Raw genomic sequence first — 22,812 nt, 5'->3', positions numbered from 1 at the left:
GTCGGTCGATAAAACTGACATGCCTCAAAGTTTGTGTCCCAGTTTAACCCCAAAAAGTGAGGGCAGAGCTCAGTCTGGTCAAGTTGTTCCACTCCACATTTGGAAAACCAAGACTTTTGAGGAATTTGCCTTCTTCCCCGCAGAGGGATCCGAGATGGAATATCAAACACAGCTGCCATTAAACAGGCAGTCCATATCATACAAAGGACAGGGACTCAAATATCCAAACAATAAACACGCCCGCTACTCAAACAGTAGATGTTGTTTTACATATTACGACTGCGCTCACAGCTACTTGGATCGCTCGTGATCCGAGAACATAGCATACTTTGAGGTGATGCTTTTTTTTCACATGTTTTTGCCTTCTCCAATTTTTTAATCTTTTTGACTGCCTATTCCAGCGGTGTCCAAAATGCGGCCTGGGGGTCGTTTGCTACCCGTGGCTGTTTTTTTTATTGGCCCACGGCATTCTAAAAAAATATAATAAAATATATATATAAATATAAATAAAAATAAAACAAAACACTCAAATAAATACCATTAAAATATTAAAAGAAAAAAGTTGTAATCTCATGAGGAAAAGTTGTAATTCCACAAGAATAAGGTGCTATTATGAGGAAAAAATAACATCATTTTAGTAGCACACAGTTCAAATATTAAAGAAAAATTGTATTTTTTAAAAATCATAATATTATGAAAAACAACAAATAAAGTTGTAATTTATGGAAAATGATGTTGTGGAAAAGCTTATGATGTTACAAAGATAAAGTCTAAATATTATGGGAATAAAGTCAAAGTTACAAGACCAAAATTCGCAAGAAGAAAGTTGAAATAGAAAAAACAGCAAGAATGAAAAAAGCAGCTGTAACTTTAGAGAATTAAGTCAAAATGGGGAAAAAATAAAAGAAAGAAGAGAAAAAAATTACAAAGATTATTTGAGAAGACAGTTGGAAAATTTGGAAAATAAAACAAAACAGCAGCAAAAATGGGAAAACAAGAGCAGAGACCCAAGTTCATACTAATAATAGGCTTTTTCACCTTGATCACAAAGCTGAGATGCAGTTTTGTCTGGAAACACAAAACTTCTTAGCATATCTACACGTGTTGCGTTACAAAATATCAAAGCGCTTGCATTCTTTCGTTTTGCGGTGTGTGGAAAAGCTTTGGACAACCTTGGCCAATAGGCTGTGGAATTGTTTATAATGTCTCCAAACTACCAACCTCAAATCTGCAGCTCTTGGATCTTCACTGAACTCCTTGGACTGAAGCAAAACTACCAACTATCTGTGCTTCGTACAGTCAACTATGACCACGAATGAGACGTTAATCGGGGTCGGCCGTGTCAAGCTGAAAGACATTCTGAAATCTTCCAAAAACCTTTTGCAAGGAATATTAACTGAATGAATATTAACTGAATGAATATTTGAGGATGACTTTCCACAAATCGACACATGCGCTGCAGAGCATCAACTACAAACATAAACACAACCAAAAAAAAATAACAAACTCATCTAAAAGGAAGGTGAAAATGTGGGATGTGGACAAGCGAGGAGTCTGACTGGTTCTGGAATCAGATATTTAGTACCAATAATCTGTTTCCAGAAGAGTTTCCCACGAAACAATGATCCAAACACTGTAGATGGCTTATGGGATCTCACACTGGCACAATGGATTCTATGGAAGCACTAGGACAGAATGCTATCCGGGATGGAGGACCATACACTCACCACATCCCTACATGTGGACCTGGGGCTTCCAGCAAGCCCCTACCCCTCTCCCCCCACCGCCCTCGCCGCTTAGAGGGCGGCCCCAGCTCCGAATGGAGAAAAGTTGAGATGGGCCCTCTGGAAGATAAAGCAGGCGGTGAGAGATATTTAAGTATGAGTCACGACAAAGCACGCTGCCACGTCAGTTACTAGCTAACGCTACAAAATGCTGATGTGGTTATTGCGTCATCACATGAGCACATATTGACAAAATGATTATAGATCGGGAAAGGGCACATCAAGTATGACGTGATGCCGTTTGTTGCACACTGATTTCTTTGACTTTGACCAGTGACCTTTGCCATCAACAATCAGATGTCTTTTATTTTTGTGTGTTGAACATGTGACCTTGAGCTTTGACCTTATCAACGGGGCTATGTCCTGTCAAAAGTAGTCAAAGAAGCGACACGGTCAACCAGGGATGCTCCGATCGATCGGCCGCCGATCAGCATCGGCCGATTTCCGTGAAAAAGCCTGTGACCGGCACATGCCGATGAATGCCTTTCGACGGCGATCACCACTGTAGCCTGTAGCGATCCCTGCCTGTCTTGCCCTAACTAAGGCCTTGGGTAGCGTCCTCGCCCACTTTCCTTCACACTGCGCAGGCATGCCACAGCAAAAACAAACATGTCTGCCGTGCGGAATTACCTGCCAACACGTGCCATGAAAAATATCACAAAGCTTTACTTTAACAGAGTGGTGAGTTTTCGAGGCTCACGGTGTGATCATCAGTCAAACGGCAGCTAACGCAGCCAAAACGCTGGACAGCCCTCGCCCGTATGTGCGTGACAGTCAGTCAGGCTAAGCAAATAACCGGAAAAATCGTCAGCGGTTCGCCGAGTGCTCTCTCACTTGGAACCCAAGTGCTACTGGAAGTCCTCCAAGAGCTCCACCAACGTACTCGATCTCACATCCAAAGTCTCCTTCAAGAAGGCGTCTCGTCCTGTGTAAGTTTCACGAGTGATATATGTTCTATTGAAAAAATAAGTCAATTTTTTTTTTGTCTAAATTAAGGTGATTGTATGGTTCCTTTTTCCATATCATGTAGCCAATAGCAGGGGTGCAGCTCGGAATTATGGGCCCCCCTTTTTTCATTAACTAATTAATTTTTTTCTTAGTAATTACCTATTTTTTGGGCTGCCTTGCAGCTAGGGGACCTTGGAATTGTCCTGACTTATCCCCCTTATACAGCACCCCCTGCCAATAGCACTTATCATTAGCGATGTCCGATAATATTGGCCCACCGATATTATCGGACCAGTATTGGCATATATTGAAAGCCTATATAGCCCTTTAAGCACAAACACAAAAGCACCGCACATTTGCAGCATTGCTGATGTTGCTGCGGCATGTAGTTAATACTGTGCTGCTCACGAGTCGGTGAGGGAGAAGTAACTCTTTGGCAAGCACAGTAATGACAGAGGTACTAAGAAGCTAAAGGTAATAAGTCCAGTTCTGTCTCGTCGAGTCCTTCCACGACAGGAGATATGTGATGTTCGACATATCGGTTGATATTGGAATCGTCTGACATCCCTACTTATTATATATTAAAAGGAAAATGAATAATTACTCCATGTGATCGGTATCGGTCGATTTCACTCAAGGATGAAACCCTGATCGGAGCATCCCAAGGCTGAACCTCAAGTGTTTTGGTGCTTATTTGTGAGTGTAAAAGAGTGAAAAGCAGACAAAGCAGAATACCGTGCCTTGTCTGCACTTTGGCAAGCTAATAAAAGTCACAGAAGTGCATGTGCCGGTCATGTGAGCTGAACAAGCCCATATAGCTTTAGCTTTTAATTATTAAGACTTTCTATCATATACGTCTATTTATCAGTCTGCGGCCGGTCTCACTTTTCAAACGCTTCTTTCATCCAATACCCTTTCACGCGTAGTTATATATCATGCTATCAGCCCCCACGTGTGTGTGTGTGTGTGTGTGTGTGTGTGTGTGTGTGTGTGTGTGAGAGCCAGGCTTTGAATTCAAGCCTGTAACCAAACACGAGTGTGTGGAGGCAGCAAAACTTGCGTGTCATGCGTTTTGCCCCCTGAGGAGGACACTTTCCTGTCCACTCCTAATGGAAGCAAATGCCCAATAAATAAATCAGCTTAAAATGTGCTAGATGTGTGTCAGGGCGCATGTGCAAGAATCATAGATTTAATGTGGTCTGGTGAAATAAAGCAACATTTAGTAGGAATTTCTACAAAATAAATACACTGAAACTAGTAAAGTACTGACATTTTTTGGCGGGCTTGGAATTTCCATCAAAATGCTAAATTTAATTTCTAAATGCATCTAACTTTGCCCTGGTCCTAACTCCCTAACACAAATGTAATGAAATTATGACAAAACATCGTGTTTTGGGGTAAAAAAGAAGTAGAAAACTGACTAACCGCTCACATGTGTAACATGTGATGTTCTTCAATGCAGCTTTGTTAAACATGTTTGAAATAAACTCCAGCGGCACCTCGGTTTTCGTCACTAATGCGTTCCAAAGGGTTTGTCAAAAACCAAAACGCACAAAAACCAAATACATTTTCCCTACAAAAGTAATGTAAATCCAATTAATCCATTCCAGACACCCTAGAATATTCACACAAAACATATTTTAGAGAGAATCGTTAGTTTTACATGCAGAAAACAATGCAAAATCACTGAAATGATGAAATGGTACATTAGCATTTAACATTAGTTTTACCTTCATTGAAGGCTTTTGTTAGCAAAGACAGCGACGAACTCAATAGTGTTTCTCACCTTCTTCATCAAAGTGGTGGCACTGTATTTGGCCCCATGGCGGGTTATTACGCAGATGCACTCGATACAATAAAAGACTTGAGGTGCAACTGTGTGAGTTATCAAAGAACTACAGAGTCAACCGCTGATGATGGCGACAGAGCTGGGGGACAAGGACGTCCGGGTGGGAGTTGACAGCAGGCTAACAGGCGTGTTTTGTAATAAAAAGAGGTTATGAACACAGCTGGAGTCACGCAGCGTATCAATAACATAACGTCGTAACGTAGAAAAAAACGAGGTACCGCTGCGATTGCCATTTTGTCACGGATTTGGCTTCTATTTATTGTGTTGTTGCTGTGGTTTGTGCATGTTAATGCACTGCAGTTGGGAAACCATCCACTTATAAACCCAATATATAGTAGTGGTTAACTTATTGTATGAATTGCTGTCTGAATGAGGTTGAAAAGGGTCACGAGCAACCACTTCAGTTGCCACTGGTGTGATTTTCAATTTAGCAGAAGGATGACTGCATTGTTACGATACAGCACACAATGCACATGTGAGTGTTACCTGTGTGTGGTGACTGTCCATGTGCCTGTGCAGAGAGGAGCTGGACATGTTTGATTTGACGTGCACCTCGTCCTCCAGTGACCCTGAACAAACAATCAACTGACATTTCATTTCATTTCATTTCCATGTATTAAATGTAAATGCGCACCGCATCAGATTACATCACACAAAGTGACGTAACGACAAAAGGGAACTCTTGTCGTAAATCCAAAACTCGACACCTACCGTTGGTGATCTGGTTGCCGTTCTCAATAGGGGCGGGGCTCGAGGAGTGAACCGAGTGATTGTTGGCGTTCTTGTCCTGGAGCTGCAGCGACGGCGAGGACGGGGCTGAGCCGCACTCTTCCCGGCCAGGTAAATTGATGTTGGAGTTGAACCCTGGGAAGAACAAGTAAAGATTGTATTATTTTAAAACAGTATCGTTGGAAACTGCTAAAACCACGGCACATTGAACGCATCAATCATCTTAACACGGCACGCTAACAAACAACAAGACAACAATGGCGTATTTACACAGTAAAGAGGCCAAGAAGTGACTGGGGGCGCTGCAGCAAGGTGGAGACTGTGGAGTACAATACTGAAGTGTCCAGAGCCAAGGCACAGCAACAGGGTAAACTTATGTTAGCATGTGTCACATTTTATCCAAGATGACACTGAGAGCACAAAGAAGAAGGAGCACTTCAGCCAAGTGGAGACTATGGAGTATAACACTGAAGCATCCAGATCTGAAGGCACAGCGACAGGGTAAGCTAAGTTTATTATAGTCATTTTGGATTTTATTCAAGAGGAGACTGAGGGCAAAGTGGAGCCAATGCAGTATATAATGCTACAGCACCCAGAGCTAAGGCACAAGCTACCACCAGCATGCGTATTTATTAGGGGGGTCACGAGACACCCAACTCACGAGGCGAGACGATGCAGGAGACTGGGTTCACGAAAACAAGACTAGATGAGGTTTGAACATGATTTTTAAGAAAAGTACAATGAAAAAATAGGACTGGACAAACAAACTTGTATTATTTAACCGAGTCACAAGACAATGTAGGTGCGTTTTGAAATGTTTATTGTCTGACAAATTGATGCTCAAAGATATTGTCAAAATGTTTTAGACCAAATAAACCACTGTTACGATAAGATACTGTATAATAATAATAATAATAATAATAAATAAGAATACAGCTCACTGTTTTTCTCTTATCTACTTGTCTTTGTCTATTTACGTCAGGGCTGTCCAGCTGTCCTTTGATTGAAAAAAATGATAATGAAAAAAGAACATATAAGTACATAAGTACATATACATACATACATATACATTTAAAGACAAATCTTCGCCTTTTTATTAGTTCCTAGCATCAACATATGAGCTCTATTTTTCCACTTTTGCTGGGTTTTTGTTTACTTCTGCAATGATCCACGTTCCATAGATGGCCCTGGTGCCACACTTTGGACACCCATGCATGTTTTGCCAGGAAGGCGTGGCGCAGCAAGGCGAGGGAGGATTGCCCCCAAACTCTACTTTCTTGGCTTTGTTGGTCAGGGGGTGGGTTGCATTATGGAGGTTTTTTTTTTTTTACAGCTTTCAGACATTCATTGCACGCCGTTAAGGAGATTGAGTTCACTTCCGCTTGCCTACTCGGCAGATTCTTTACCGTTTTTCATGGCTTGTATTTAATTATCAAATAAATACGACGCAAGAAACACTTATCATACGTGCACCCTGACTCGCTAAATGTACCAACCAAGTCGCTAAATTGTCAACACGGATCTCTTCCATGTATGAGGTGTGTTATGAAACGGAACCGGTGATCGGCGGTACTTGAAAGTTGGCGCTCTGTGATTACGGGTGCAGACAAATCCGAACATCTACGTTGGTTGATCTGACAAATCTTAAGTAAAATTTGATCACATGAAAAATGATTACAGCTTCTACCTGGACATCAACAAGCAGCAAGCAGCTGTTTAACTCCGATGGAAAAAACAGCCAAACGTCACTCGCTGCCCAAGGCAGGTTGATTGCAAGGTGTGTGGTCTGTTCTTGCGACTTGTGTCACGCGGAGTAGGTACTATGCAGAAAAAAGGTAAACGTGGATCCAGTTTTGTTCCTGTAAACAATGCATTTTTACGTGTTTTCTCTCATTGTTCAATGAATAAATGCATGAAAGTGCTGATCCAATTTAGGATGGTCTGGCCTGCCTCATTCTTGTTTTTGTTATTGTCCTACGTCGTACTTAGTATTCAATCAGCTGCGTCTGGCCTGCAGGAAGGTGACTCCATATGACCTCTTCTCGGGGCTCACATGCTTTCACACTCAATGAGTAATTGTCTACGACTTCACAAGAGCACACCAGTGTGAGTGCGAAGTCGTCAGCTGCCATCCCATACTGAGAATGAGCTTCTCCGTAACCCCACCCCCCCTTGCATCCATCCATCCCAGCCATGGTAGCAGCATGCCTAAATATAAGCCCACCACCCTCTGTTAGTGTTCCCAGTGGGTCACCGCATGCTTGTGGGCGACACAGGTAGAAAAACAAGGGCAGTTGTTTATGCCAGAAGAGATGAGTCACAGGACAGTTACAATGACAATGACCAATAACTGTTGTTCGATTCTCGGCATCCACAATGCCAGGAAGAGGGGAGTGGAGACGTGGAGTCTTATGACAGTGATTTCCTGAAGCCTACCAAGACCACCTGCCCTCTACCACTGGCATTCCGGTAGTTTGCTCATTCCCTGAGTATGAGGGGAAGGGGGAGCAAGGAGGGGTAGGAAGGCAGCTGCTCTTCACAGACATGTCTAGGATAGCGACCGTAACCTCCGGCTCCGCCCCCCAGCGTCAGGTATCCCACCCAACCGAGGGAACGGAAGTAGACCATCCTGTTAATCCTGTTGGTATCCCTGTGCTCTCAGATCTAAGTGGTGCCGCTTTTCTGCGCCTACTCAAAATAACAGCAAGGTTGTGATCCCCCCCACAGGATCCCCTGTCACAAACTCCATCACTTTCCATCACGCCACTGCTGTGCCGTTCGGTGCCTGCGTAGGAGCGCGTGCTAAAAGCCAGGAATCTTAACGTCATGTGTCAGCGCTCTCATTCCACCTCTTATAAGGCCTTCAGCCTCTCTGCCCCCTCTGAACTCCTAACAGTTATAGCAACACGAGCGAGTAAACATATAGCCTCTTGACGACAACAACGGCTCGCACTTTCTATTGAAGGCAGCCTCTTAGATAACCGTCGAGGATCTCCCGGTGTGCCACTTTTGGCCTGTGACACTGGCTTCTGTAGAACATGAGTGAGCTGTTAAATATTTGATAGGCATCCTCATCATTCCGCTGCTCATGTATTATTAACCTTCCCACAATTAATACTCCTGGAGGAAACAGCCACTCGGATGAAAACAGCATGAGAGGACACTTTTTACCTCTTACACAAACAACAGTATGTCTTTTGCAAATTCACATTCTTGAAACATTTTACACCCTGACGACGTACAGGTTGGGTACATGAGACTACCTTGCTAAGAAGTCTAGCTCTTTACTGTTGTGGCCACCATACAGGTGTTTCAACCAAGGATGCTCCGATTGATAGGCAATCGATCAAAATCCGCCGATTTCCATGATAAAGCACGTGATCGGATATGCTGATAAATGCCTTTCAATGCCGATCACAAAAGCCTGCAGCACTGTAGCGAGCGTCTCCCACCCACTTCCCTTTCCTTCACACTGCGCAGGCGAGCCAAACCCAAAGCAATCACGTCTGCCGTGTGGGATTTACCTGTCGTTTGTGAGAGTGATAAAAATGTTGCACCCTGCAAAACATGCCACAAAAATATCTCACAGGGGTCGCACATTAAAATGCTTTCATTTAATAAGGCATTCAAAGAACAAACACTTGCTGGAGTATGGTGAGTTCTAGAGGCTCACGATGTGATCATCAGTCACACGGCAGCTAATGTAGCCAATGCTGGGCATTCGCCTGTGTGTGTGTGACATAATCTAATTCATCGGACGAGATGACCATCCTTTAGCAGCGGTGGAAGACACCGGGTTCGCCGGCTGCTTTCTCGCTTGGAACCCACCTACATGCTACTGGAAGTCCTGCTAGAGCTCCACCAACGTACTCGATCTCACATCCAAAGTCTCCTTAAAGAAGGCGTCTCATCCTCGGTAAGTTCCACCAGTGATATATGTTCTCTTGAAAGAGCAAGTGTGTATTTTATGGTTCCCTTTTTCATGTCATATAGCCAATAGTAAATTAAAAAATGTACACTTAATCTATGTGATCGGTATCTGCCGATTTCACTCATGGATGATCGGTATCGGAATATGCAGCATAAAACCGTGATCGGAGCATCCCTAGTTTCTACCCAATTCACCGAGGCCTGATTAAGGTTCCTCCTGAGACTTACATTACAAATGAAGTCAGAAGTGGGATCCACCATTTGTGGCGTTCGCTGTTGTCACAGGTGACCCAACACAAACAGGTCACCAAGGTTGTGACCTTGACCCAACACAAACAGGTCACCAAGGTTGTGTATGTGATGTGTCTACCATGCCAGCATACAGGTGTTTCAACCCAGTAGAAACAGATTTGAATCTGGGTTGATGTTACTAGTGTGAAAATGGTGTCAGAAGTGGGATCCACTATCTCTGGCGTGACCCCTGGTCGATTGAAACCAGAGACAAGTGAGGCACTTGAGGCACCGTTTGTCTTGTTATTTTTTCAACTAAGAAAGGTCTGGATTGAAACATCCTCGAGTCAGGCCACTTGGGATAAAAACCTGACATGCATGGGTTATGGGTCAATGCAACTTCATTGAAAATGGACAGATTGGGTTTACCCTCTACCGTCTACCCCCCAAAAATGGTCTGAATACATACATTAGAAAGGCATAAACACATAAATAAGGAAAATAATGACCATTACAGTAATGCCACAAATCCCACTTCTGACACCATTTGTCATGGCAGTCTAAGAAGGACACTTATCATGGTAATGCTTTATTCAAAGCTATTAAGGGAAGAGCCATGCCAACTAAACTAAAAACAATGTAAAATTTAATGCAGGTGGTGTAATTAAAAACCTTTTTGGTCCGTAAACACAAGACTCGCTCGAGAAGTAGTTACACCAAAATACACCATGTGTGCGGGCTCTCCTGGTGGCAGTGCGCTAAAAGAAAAGGAAAGCCATCACCATGGAAGTGAAAATGAACATCATATAAAACTTGGAAAGAAGAGAAACGCCCGCCAATATTGGCCGCAATTTTGGTCTCAACACTCGACTGTCGTGACCATCATTAATGATTAGGATCGCATTGTAAAGTCGACCTGTCGTTACTGCAAAAACAAATCAGGCTACTGTCGGCTGAAACCACGCCAAAACAACATCAGCAAACTCAACTGTCGTCTTTGCATGCAGCCGTCCTCCTCAGCCCGCACCTACCCAAACACACAGTCAGGACTGAGCCTGAGTCACATTCACGGCCTCACAGACAACGGGAAATCGTAAAACTCTTTAACACTACACGGAACTGCTTGGTCTCTACAGTATCCTTGATGATGTTAAAGGATCTGCTCCTGCCAAAGCAACAATAATAACTCAGCAGCGTAGTAGTCTTATTATTGAGATAGGAATGGCTGAAAAACCAGAGGCAATGCTTCTGCTTCTAATACCTCTTCGACATCCCCGTCCCAATAAGAACATGGGCGGGTCACCTTATTTTAATTCTCGTATTCTGTGTTTTTATTGCTGTATTTTATGTCCGTCGTGTGTTCTGTGTGCAGAGTGAGTAACTTACGTGTTCATTTAGGTACGGATTCCGACTTACATTCAAATTTGATTGATTGTCGTAGAAACTGAACTTGTAGGTAATTTGAGGACCACCTTTATATATCGTCCAAAAAGTCCTGTCCTTTCTGGGATTTGACATAATAATAATAATCCTTCTGGTTTATGGACTGTTTGCTCCAATGTACCGGCTTTTATTGTAAATCCTGCCCTTGTTCAAATAAGCAGTGTTTCAGTAAATAGTCTCTTTCCATGTCATTATACTGGAACACGCCTTTCCAAGAACACTCCTGGCAACAGCATGTGCTTCCCAAGAAAAAAAAAAAAATGACGCCCAAACACTGCAAAGTGCTATGTTGATAAGACCAAAAGGGATGGTCCGTGCGGCTTCGCTGGGCATGGAGATAGTCGCAAATCACTCTAAATAATATACCGCCTCCTGCACATGCACAGCAGCAGCACGACGACATGTGCTCCAGCTGCCAGCGTAGACAACAAGGTCAGCAATGGCTGTTACTCATTATCTGCTGCGTTGCATGGATCTTGTTTGTTTTCCTCTAGGATGGGGGTGGTGATGTTTTAGGTGGGGCGTGACGAATCCGGGAGGAACACGTTGTGACAATGACTACGCCTGGGAAAATAAGTTTTGTCCTGCTTTCGGAAAAGGTCAGCCTGTGCATCACAGCATCCGTGCAGCACTTTATAGTACATTGTATATCCCTTAAATAAGGCTGCTTGGTGAGACAAGCTGCCCCGCTCATTAGCTAGCATGTTATAATACAGTACAGCTGCAGTTGGAGCCAAAGGATGATGCAGCTGGGGACACTAACAAATGCTCTTGCTGGAATGCGCCAAAGAGGCTGGTTAGTGAGAACACTGAGAACGCCTCTAAATATAGAAAAGTGGAAGGTTCCCTGCTTTCGAACACCTCCCCACCACACAAACCTACAGTACGCTTGATTATTACTTACCGATTGCTCCACACTGCAATGCAGGAGGTAATCATCCAGCGCCCAATAAATCAAATGGCACAGAGCGGGCCAAGACTTTGATCATGGACTTGTCACAGTAAATACAACACACAACGGATACAAAGACACACACCTGGAGTGGGCTCAATGAAAGAGGAAAGGGGAAAGGTTACAAGAAAGCAGAGGCTGACTTGTCTCCTCAGTCCGCACTAATGCACCGGTGACCAACAGGTTGAACTCGGAGTGGACTGTGCAGCAGACTCAAGCGGTCCCCGATTATGTAAAAGTGATGAACAGCAGGGGTGTCATGATACACTAAGATCATAAGACTAGAAGATACATGATATTGGGTCCCCGAGAACAGATTGCAGTAGATTAGGCTTGTTTATGCCAGTGGTTCCCAAACTGCTCACAGTGGTGTACCCCTTCTGGCATTTGACCTGAAGCCATGTACCCCCTCCTCCTGCACACTTGAAACACATATACCGTTTTTATCTTACGTAACTTGAAATATTGAACATATTTAATTGAATGTTTTTTTTTTAAATCAAATTAATCACGGGTTGCAAATGAATTAATCATGATTAATCAGCCTGTCACACTCGGTTACCTTATATAACATCATCATATTACCATATTAGCTTACCATTTTCCTATGCATTTTAAACTAGCAAAGAGTACATTTGGAGTACAGGAAGTGAACAAATGTATTCCAACTGATGTGGGGGGGGGGTACATAAGCTTTGCTTTTTCCTACTCCTTTTTGGACATGTAGAACTGTGAATTGTACTATGTGATGTATTCCAATGAGTATGCGTTAATTACGCAAAAAAATGTAACATAAATAATGAAATATATTAGTTACTGCCGTTAACGCGCTATTTTTGACAGCCCTAATTTTTTGGCCACAAATGGTGGCTAAGGTGTAAGTCTGCATATTCATTTAATACCAAACTGAAGGGGAATGTTTAACAATCACAATAAAGCAGTATCCAAAGTACAAAAATACAGTACATACAACCAACGATAAAGCCTCATTTTCGGGGGAATCCCCACTCAGTGACTCACAGTTTGGAACACAAATTCGCTGTGAGGCGTTCAGGTGCACTCGTAATTGTTTTTAATTTTTAATCAAGTATCCCCTATTACAATTGGCGTACCCCTAGGGTTTATGCTAAGAGAACCACAGTTCCCATGATGCTTAGAGTGCTGAATCAGGAAGTAATAGATGCTAATACCGTATCACGTATTGAAGTCTTATGCTGCGATCGTGTTTTGACCTGACAAATCTTAAGTTTGATTAAGTGTAGAATTACTACAGCTTCTGGCTAAACCTTAACACAGCTGTTGAACAAGCACCCGAGGTAACGAGTGATGCGAGGAAAACTTTCACAGGAGCCATGCTATAGTTCAGTCTGATTGGCTTTTGGCTGCCCTGCTCTCGCGAGACAACTTTTCTCTAAACAAACAAGAAATAACCTCACGTTTTAATCTCACGAGATCTCATGACACTGCTAACGAACAGTAATGTGTGTCCCTAGAGTTTATGTGAGAAAAAGATACGCTCAAAGAGTTGCTTTTGAAGTACTGGGTTTTCAGGAAGGGAAAAACCTCCACCTGGAACAGATTTTTCTATTTCAATTCTTTCCTATGGGAGAAACTGTTGGGAAATCAAATTGCAGGATTGTGTTTGACCTAAGATGTTCCAGATAAGTATAAATGTTTGTGACAGACCTCCATCTCGCATCTTGCGTCCCGTGGAGGACTTCCTCAGCAAGCTGCGCCCGGTGCTGAACAAGGTGTTGAGCTCATCCAGGGGGCTGGTCAGGGGTCTGCCATTGGCTGGGTTGAACAGCAGTGGAGAGGAGGAGCAGGAATGCGCTCTACGGGGCTCAGGACGGGACATCTTCCCCGGGGAGTAAGGGGGCGGCTTCCCCAGTGGCTCCACATTGGGTCTTTGTGCCTTGGAGGAGTCCGACTGAGTCCCGGTGACAGAACCGGTCCGGGTCAGAGCCAGAAAGCTGGCTTCAGGCGGAAAAGGGAAGTGGGATGGTGGTCTGTATGGAGGAGGTGGGATGTTGGTGGTAGAAAGAGGAAGTGGAGGCGTGAGAGGAGGTGTGCTCTTCTTCTCTGGCATGAGGACAGTGAGGCTCGGGGATGAGTCAGCCCGCTGGCGCACATACTGAGGCGACAGCGGGCTGTCTGGAGTGGCGGAATAGTTCAGGTTGGTCTCAAACACCGGCAGCTTCTTCACCTCCAGAGGAGTGAGGGGGGACTCATCGGACGCAGGGGAGCAGGTGACGGGGGAGGGCGGAAACACCAATAGAGGCGGTCGGTGCGGGAGCAAGTTGGGAAAGGGGGCTGGGATGTCACAATCTTTTCCAAACTGGCTCCTGGATGCCGTCTGAGGGTGAGCGACTTCGAATGCTGCCGTCGCCCCCGCGGACACGCGCTTGCTCTCCCCACTCTGAGGAGGACACGTGTTGCTTGTCAGGAGGCCCAAGCTGAGAGCCTCCAGTCTCGCCGCCTTGGTTGCAGAGGCTGGCGGCGCAGCATCATCAGGAGGAAAGAACGTCATCTCCTCGTACACTGCTTCTGACTCCGCCTCCTCCGGGCTGTCGGGCGGCTCCTGGAGGCTCCGAGAGCCCAGCATCTCGATATAGACGTCCTCCTCATCGTGGCCCTGGTAGAGCCTCAGCCCTAAGCCCTGAGGAGCATCCAGGGAGGCTGCCTTCTGCATGAGGCCTCCAGCTCGCGACAGCAGTGCCATCTTGACATCAGCAGGACGCAGCTGTTGGAGGAGGGGCGTGGCGGCGTTTATCTCCTCATACGAGCCTGTCAGCTTTGTGTTGGGGCTGCGCTTGGGCTTGGGCGGGGGCACCTTCCTCATGGTGGTGTAGTCGTCGCTGTGGGGGCGGGGTTTGGATAACCCTGAGGAAGCAGAGAAAGTAACAATGTCATCAGCACTCCATCTAACCATATGTGCTGTCTTCTAAAAGCAAGCGGCTGTACCTGCAGGGTCTGTAGGGGACAGCTGGGACTTCGGGGGGCTCTCAGCTGGTGAAGCGTAGCCTTCCGGAGTGGGGCTCTCTTTAGCCGCCATCACCAGCCCTGCACTAACTGCCTCGTACGATGCACTCAGGCGGGTGTTGGGGTCCCTCTTTGGCTTCGGGGGAGGTTGCTTACGTGGAGAGGAAGCAGCGCCCTCGCTGGTGCTGTCCGCCACTTGCTGCAGCGGCGGTTTGATGACCGGAATGGTGTTGTCCAGGGCGAGGGGGACAGGTACCGAACTTGATCGAAAGTGGCGGATGACCCGGCTTCCCCCGTTGATAGCTTTTTCCAAACCCCTACGAGAGATCAAAGATGGTTGTGGACCACCACAATTTATCGCACCAGGGAAATAAGACCAAAATTATTCATAGATTTTTATTATTTTATTTGCTTAATGGATATTTTTTAGCTAGAAATGACATAGGAAGGTGGTTAAAGCATTTCATTATTTTTTATATTTTCACCAAAATGCTTCATGTTCTCAATAAAAGCATAGTCAATGTTTGAAAGTCGTAGTTCAGAGTTCTAGATCAATCAATCAAAGTTGATTTATATAGATGATACTAGAAGTTACCAAAATTCTTCAGATGGGTGCCGCAGATTTCACAATATAACATAACAAAAAATATCGCTTTACCTCAAAATACTGTACAGCCGTAATTATTGATTATAATTTAGTATTTATTACCTAATACGGCCTGAGGAAGAAAATATAATATTTTGGCACAAATGTACACAGATGTATTTACTATTATTCATTTCTAATAATCAGCATTTTTAATGGTTTTTAATTCATAGTTATTTCTTTTTTATTTTCTGTCTTTTATCTTTTAGCAAAAAAAGCAAACAATTTTTACCTTTGTAAAAACAGGTGACAGTTTGGCTTATGTACATTTAAATGATATATATATACATATATATATCCCTCCCATAATAATAGGTAATAATTAATAATAATATTAAATTAACTGTATTGAACAGATTTAACTGCAATTTATATCATGTGCGCAGCATTACAGTCACACATCAACTGTCAAGCCACAAATACGAGCTAAGGAGGCCAATTGAAGGATAAAGACCAAAGTGATTAAGCTTTCCATGCTAATCTCCCTGCAGTAATTTGATCATATCCAGTTTGATATTTCCTACGCTAATCTGAGTCAGCCATCTGTCCGTCCTATGATTGCAGGCAGGGAGTGGGGGGTGGAAGGGGTCGTAGCGGGAGTGGGTGTGTCCAGTGGGTAGTTGATGTGCGTAAGTGATGAGGGAGCAAATATTCATGGTAAGAAATTGGATGGATTTGGCCGAGTGTATCAGTACAATTATTGTTATGACACCGCACCTAGTTATCTATGTGCGTGAGTGTGTGTGTGCATGCACGTGTGTGTGTGCGTGTGTGTGTGTGTGTGTGAGAGTGCGTCTCCTGCCCCAGCAGCACATGCTACGTTCACAAGGACAATTGGAGGTCAGTGGGATGATGCTTAACAGTAAATTAGCATCACAACATTGCATTGCATTTTTTGCACTACGGCACAATTTATGTAGACAGATCCTTACCTTTTAACAGGTTGGTCCTCCTCCTTGCCTACCGGGTCGGGCCTTTCCCCGAGTGGCGGGCTGCTGCTGAGAGAGGCGTGTTGTAAGCCGCTGTTGCCATGGCAGCGCAGGCGATCGCTCTCCCGCGCTATGTCTGACGCGTTCTGGATGACCAGGCGGTCGTAGGTGCGCAGGCCCATGTCCTCCGCCCCCTGCAGGAAGCGCTGCACGCCACACTCGCCGTCTTTCTGCTGCGACAACAACGTACGCCGATCTACGAGCCGCCTAGCGAGCCAGCCACGCACCACTAAGAAGAAGAAGAAGAGCAGACACAATCTGACAATAGAGAACAAACGATCAATGAACCTAATGTTCTGAACTCCTGTTTCCATGCCAGCCATGTATTGATATCGGAATTCCAGCACCAAGGCTAGATTTTGGCCAACACACTAAAAAAATGATAACTTTGTTGTTCATATATGCAGTGTTTCAAATGACACTGCCATCTACTGGTTTGGCATGCGTACTACATCATTTTTGCCAGTCCATGCAAACACGGAGGATTTCGAGTCAGAATGCTTGTTTTTACTAGTCATACCATAAGACATACACGAGTCATTTCCTACATTACCTTTCTGACAGGTGATGATCTTTTTATGAAGCTGGTAGCAGCGGTCGTTGAGCTGGTCCGCCTGCCAGTATCTGAGGAAGACTTTACTGCTGCCCACCTACGTGTAAGCACAAGTGATGTGACCAACAGTGGCACTGCAAGGCCTGACACCGTGAGGACGACGGGAGTGCAATGACAGATGAGCGTGTGGAGTGTGCGCATTAGAAACACTGGCTGTGTTTGCGGGTGAGTGACATCCTTCCATTCATTGCAACACTTGTAGGAGCCACCTTTTTAAAAAAAAGCCAGCCATTGTGAAGGAGTGTGTGTGCGGCTGCAGCTGATGTGACCCTCAAAGGTCACTGGCTCAGACACAACAGCAGTCTGGCAGACAGGGCCCACAGGAGGAGGATGGAGGGGTGACGTGTGAGCGTGTGAGATGAATGTTGATGATGCAGGACAGCTGGAACGTGCTGCCAAAGATTCCGAGGAATCCTCAACAAACAAGTGAGGTGCGGGGTGGGGAGGAGGGCGCGGTTAGGGGATTGAGTTATTTGGTCTTTTGTTATGGACGAGAGAGACGAAAAAAGACGCACACCTGCCATCCCTGGAGTTTGGTCTGCTGCAGCACGGAGTGACACGTCTCCCCCGCAGATAGCTTCTTCTTGTCTGCCAGCGTCGGGACGACAAGATCTCTGTATCTGAGACGACACATCACAGGTGCTTAGGACAAGAACTTGGAGAAGAAGGCTTTATTGGAGGCTCCTTTTTGGTAGAGACACAATAGGTTCAAAGGTCAGGAGGGGTCAAAGACCAGCAGAAACGACATCTGTTCCTGTCGGAGTGACACTGTTTGTGTGTCTGCTGGGAAAGTGACGTGTGTTTTTGAATCATGTGCCATGGTTGTGTGGCCACCGTGACAGAACATTAAAAGCAAAGATGCTTTTGATAGCGTTCCATAACAACACCACCCAAAAGGAATGCAGACCCATAAATCAGCAAGCATTCCAAAACCCAGCATTACCAGTCCATCCACTCGGCATCTATGTAGATAAAGACCTGCCGAGTGCTGACCTTGTCACCTTTGACCCGTGGAGAGACTCCCTCCAGTCAGCAATGACCAGAATGACCCGTTGGGGTTACAATCTGTTCTACACAATCGACACAATCTGTTCCTTGACACTGGTGACTTTTTTTTGGATTTAATATCCATTTTCCCGTAGGATATTGAATTAATCCGTTCCAGAGCCAAACTGTTGCCACCATAAAACTTTATTCATTGTACACTCCATGTTTTAACTAACTCATTTTAACTGTCATAAAAATGTAAAGACACACAAAAGTGAGTGCATCCCTCACATTTTTATGACAATACATCTTCTCAAGAGACAATACCAAAGAAACGGAACATGGATATACTTTAGAGTAGTCAGTGTAGAGCTTGCATCGATTTACAAGTAGTATCCACTGAAAACGAGTCAACACGCAGCCATTATTGTCGAAATATCTGGCAACACAAGGGAGTAAGTAGCAAGATAACGCAGACAGTTCTTAGTCTGGGGCTGCGTGAGTGCTGCCCGCACTGGCGGAGCTGCGGTTCACTGAGGGAATCATGAATTCCAAGATGCATTGTGACATTCTGAAGCACAAACCGGGCCGCATGGCAGTTTTACAACGTGATAAGGAGGCCAAACGAACCTTTAAGATGACGAGTGCCTTGCTGAGGAAGCTGAACATGAAAGTGAGGGAGCGGCCAAGTATGTCTCTTCCAGACCTGAACCCAATTGAGCACCTGTGAGGCACACTCGAGCGGAAGGAAGGAAGGTGGAGGAGCGCAAGGTGTCGAACATCCATCAGCTCAACCTGTGCTGGATTAAGGATTAAGGCCGCAGGAGATAACAATGGTGCTCACACTAAATGTTGACACTTTGGACATGTTCACTGTGAGGTGTAATCACTTGTGTTGCCAGATACTTAGACAATAATGGCTGTGTGTGGACTCATTTTCAGAGGATAGTAAATCTCTTCTGCTGTACAAGCTGCACACGGACTACTCTAAAGTACATCCAAGTTGACTTTTTATAATATTGTCCCTGGAGAAAATGCAATAAAACGACTGCTAAATGTGAGAAGCGTGCTCATGTTTGTTCTGAACAGCCAGGGCGGAGACATGCTAACCACACGCTTACATGTTCTATGGTTGCCATCACACTTTTATCCTTCTGTGGCATCACCACACAAAAAAGGAAAAAAAAAACTAAACAAAAATAGCAATAATTGAGATGCTGAGCAAGGCTTAAACTTTGACTTTAAAGGTTCCACAGATAACAACGTTGTTCATGACTGATTACCATATAAGAAAGGAGCACAGACAAAAACTACAGCACTACAGTAATCCCTCGCCACTTCATGGCTTCACTCTGTCACGGTTTTTCAAAATAAATTAACAAATTACCTCAGTTTCGTGGCTGACTACGGCCTATATTTAATCTAATTTCACGTATTTTTGGCCTAAATGAAGCATTTTCAAGCATAAAAATGGCTACATGAACGAAAATACAAATATAAGGCATTCAGAAGACACGTTCAAAGATGTTGTGATGATATGTAGCATTCTACACTGGTCACTAGGTGTCAGTAATGTTACATTGGTGAGACAATAGCCACCGCAGGAAGTACGCTGGAACTCTCCCAATGCTAACGTATGAGCCTATGTTATGTTTTATGTCTGTCTAATATGTCTTATTTTCTGTTATTATGTCTACTATATTGGGTAATATTAGTGTAAAGGTGACTGTGGGGTGTTATTTCATGTCCCACAAGCATACGCAAGTGCGAGTAGTAGTTTCATTAAAACTACTGCAATGTACTGGATTACTTTATTTGTACAAAAAGCTCAAATTTGGTCTAAAAGTCTGTGGTTCTTTGCAGCTATGATGGCTTCCACTCTTGTCGGAAGACTTTCAACATGATTTTGGTGCGTACTTGTGGGATTTTTGCCCAATTGTGAGGCCCTAGGACACTGGCTGACTCAGCACCTCTCTTCTCGTTCATCCCAAATGTTTTTAACGGGCTTGAGGTTACACGTGTGCCTTACTGGTCATGCTGGAACAGAAAAAGGGCCTTCCCAAACTGTTTGAAGCATAAATCATCCAGGAAGCGTCTAGTCATAATTGACTATATAATAAGATTAAAAGGAGCGTCTCGAGACTTGTGTGCTTATGTCAGTGTGTTTCATCCAATGAAATGTTTTTTCTCTCGTTTATTGGAAGCAGGGATGATGATGTCACACATCAAATATAACAAACAGATGTGAATCACTCGTGTCGTCAGTTGTGGTGAGGCGAGCGAACGCGAGGTGCGTTTGCTTGATTTGCGTCTGAACTCTTGCTCACCCTCTCTGTATGGAAATACAAGTCCAGCGTACACCCCCCACACCCCCACCCCCAGGGTCCATAAAATACAAAGGAGCTATGTAAACCCATGACCCTCTCGATAAGGATAAGAAAACCATCGATGGGAGCCCCCTCTGCCCCGCTTTTACATGACCCAAGGGGGCTTTTAGTCGAGTCCAAGTAGCGGAATACACCCTTTGATAAGAGTTTGAAATGGGAGGCAGTGCAGTACCAACACTGTGACCTAGGGGGCAGCTGTTAAGCATCAAAAGGTGTCTTATCTCTGGAGATGCCTGCTTTCCCTGGAAAAAAAAGTTGCAATATTATTAGAAAAAGTTGGACTATTATGAAAAAACAAGAAAAAAGTGACAAAAATGAACAATAAAAGAGTAACAGAGATTTGGACTTGAAATAAAGACATTTTTTGAGAAAAAGCGAATTAGTCAAGAGTATTAAAATAAAATAATGGTACAAAAAATGGTAATGGTGATGATTCTAGCCAATAATAAAGAAAATGTTGTAATAGTACTAGAAGTCAAAGTAGAAGGGAATAAAATATTATGGGAAAAGAGTAGCAATACTACTACAGTAAAGTCAGAGTAACAAAATATATTATATTATATTTAGGGCTGTCAAAGTTAAAAAAGGGGAAAAATACAGTATAGTGGTTTAGTAGTTCGTAGTTTATCTGAGCAGCGTGGGACAAAGTTAGAAGGTGCGTTCAAGGACAGTCAAAGTGGGACAAAACACAGCTCGCATTAAACATGCAAAAACTGGGGGATTTGTAATTGTATATTATTTTTGAATAAAATAATGGGCCATATTCCCAAAATTGATATCCCTTGACATAAAATTTGATGTAGTTATTGTTGTAGTTGCGTATTGAATTACCACAAAGAGATTTACATCCCTACTTTTTTCATCTGTGATTAATTATGAGCTCACCATGGCAAAATGTGATTAATCGTGATTAAATATTTTAATTGATTGACCTGCCCTAATTATGAATTATATTATATTATATTATATTATATTATAAATATATTACATTACATTACATTAAATGATATTGTATTATATTATATTAGATTATAATCTGGGACCTCTGGTTCTAAATTTCATGCCATCTGACATGTAAATGTGTGCTGGTATGACACACTTCCTTGAATCCTTGAAAAGTCGTAATGAGTATTACAAGAAGAAGTTGTGATGTTATGGGAAAAAGGTTGCAATATTATAATATAATATTCATATACTGTAGTCACAATAGAACACGGAAGTCGTGAGGCACAAGAAAAACAAGTCTCAATGTTTTGCAGAAATGTCATCATTTTAAAAGAGAAAATATGATGTTAAGCAAGTAATACTGGGAGAAAGTTGTAATGTTACTTGAAAACTAAAGTCATCATTTTATAATACAAAATTATGACGAGAAAACACTGTAATGGTGCAAGAAAAGTCATAATAGTACCACAATAAAGTTGTAATTCTATAAAAAAAAATTTAATTGAAATGTAAAAATCCTAATATAGGAGAGAAAAACGTGTTATTTCAAAAGTCAATGAAAAATACTACAAGATGACGAGAATAAAGACGCGATACTTCGGAAAAAAAGTCTTGATGGTAAAAGACAAAAGTCACTACTGTTTATACGCCAGCCAAAGCAACGAGGTCCCACTTGTCACTACCCACTCACTGTGTGATAGAGTTGTCTGTGAAGTGAGCAGTGAAGAAACGCAGACGCCCACACAAAAAAGAGAGTACGACAGCGTTTGACCTCACACAACTGTCAGAAAATAAATCTGGCCACAAAACAGAGAGCAGCATAAAAGGCAAATAAAAGCGATGGTAAAATAGATTTTCTCATAAATCTCCTGTTGCCGGGACACTAATGCAATTCCCTTAATGTGGCCTCCACGACTTTAGGGAAGTGGCGTGGTCCCGGTGTGTGTGTTTGTGCGTTAACAAGAACAGAGCGAAACTCGACATTAACGGCTGACTTATTGGCCGCCTGTCGTATGGATTAGTCAAGGGCCAGGACACGTTGTAAAACGAGTAACAAATGGAAAAATAGATGATACAAGTAGCAGAGTGAAAACAATGAGATAGCGTCCAAAGAGGAGGAGGAGTAAGGAAGGTCCATTGGGTCAGGACTGAGTCCAGCAAACAATGAATGACACGGACGAGTGTCTTTGTCCCATTTACATCAAGTACAGTGGACAGACAGCAGCACACACAAAGGCTCAGATTGTTGTCACGCAGAACACAACAAACACATTCAAATGATGCATTACCACAAGTTTGGTGATGGGGAAATACTGTAACTGTCCTAAACTGAATCCACGGTACATCAGTTACTGCATTACTTTCAGTTTCAGTAAAACTGTAAGAATGCCTCGCAA

At 43.6% G+C, this 22,812-nt stretch overlaps 1 protein-coding gene across 11 annotated transcripts in view; it reads right to left on the bottom strand.

Annotated features, from left to right (window-relative positions):
• myo16 (myosin XVI) overlaps positions 1 to 22,812 on the bottom strand; it is a 131,655-nt gene that overhangs the window by 5,794 nt on the left and 103,049 nt on the right. For 10 of the 11 annotated variants that reach the window (XM_054786541.1, XM_054786542.1, XM_054786540.1 and 7 more), the window contains 7 exons: positions 17,614 to 17,716; positions 17,037 to 17,133; positions 16,427 to 16,712; positions 14,831 to 15,165; positions 13,553 to 14,749; positions 5,293 to 5,445; positions 5,068 to 5,150 (listed from right to left, as the gene is read on the bottom strand). In XM_054786541.1, coding sequence (XP_054642516.1) covers positions 5,068 to 5,150; positions 5,293 to 5,445; positions 13,553 to 14,749; positions 14,831 to 15,165; positions 16,427 to 16,712; positions 17,037 to 17,133; positions 17,614 to 17,716 — 2,254 coding nt within the window. Of the gene's footprint in view, positions 1 to 1,727; positions 1,845 to 5,067; positions 5,151 to 5,292; positions 5,446 to 13,552; positions 14,750 to 14,830; positions 15,166 to 16,426; positions 16,713 to 17,036; positions 17,134 to 17,613; positions 17,717 to 22,812 lie in introns of all 11 variants that reach the window. The other variant, XR_008572398.1, reaches the window with a different exon arrangement.

Source organism: Dunckerocampus dactyliophorus, chromosome 9 (assembly GCF_027744805.1).
Source record: "Dunckerocampus dactyliophorus isolate RoL2022-P2 chromosome 9, RoL_Ddac_1.1, whole genome shotgun sequence".
In the NCBI taxonomy this organism is placed as follows: Eukaryota; Metazoa; Chordata; class Actinopteri; order Syngnathiformes; family Syngnathidae; genus Dunckerocampus; species Dunckerocampus dactyliophorus.
The sequence above is the reverse complement of the archived record's forward strand: the minus strand, read 5'-3'. Positions and strand labels throughout refer to the sequence as shown.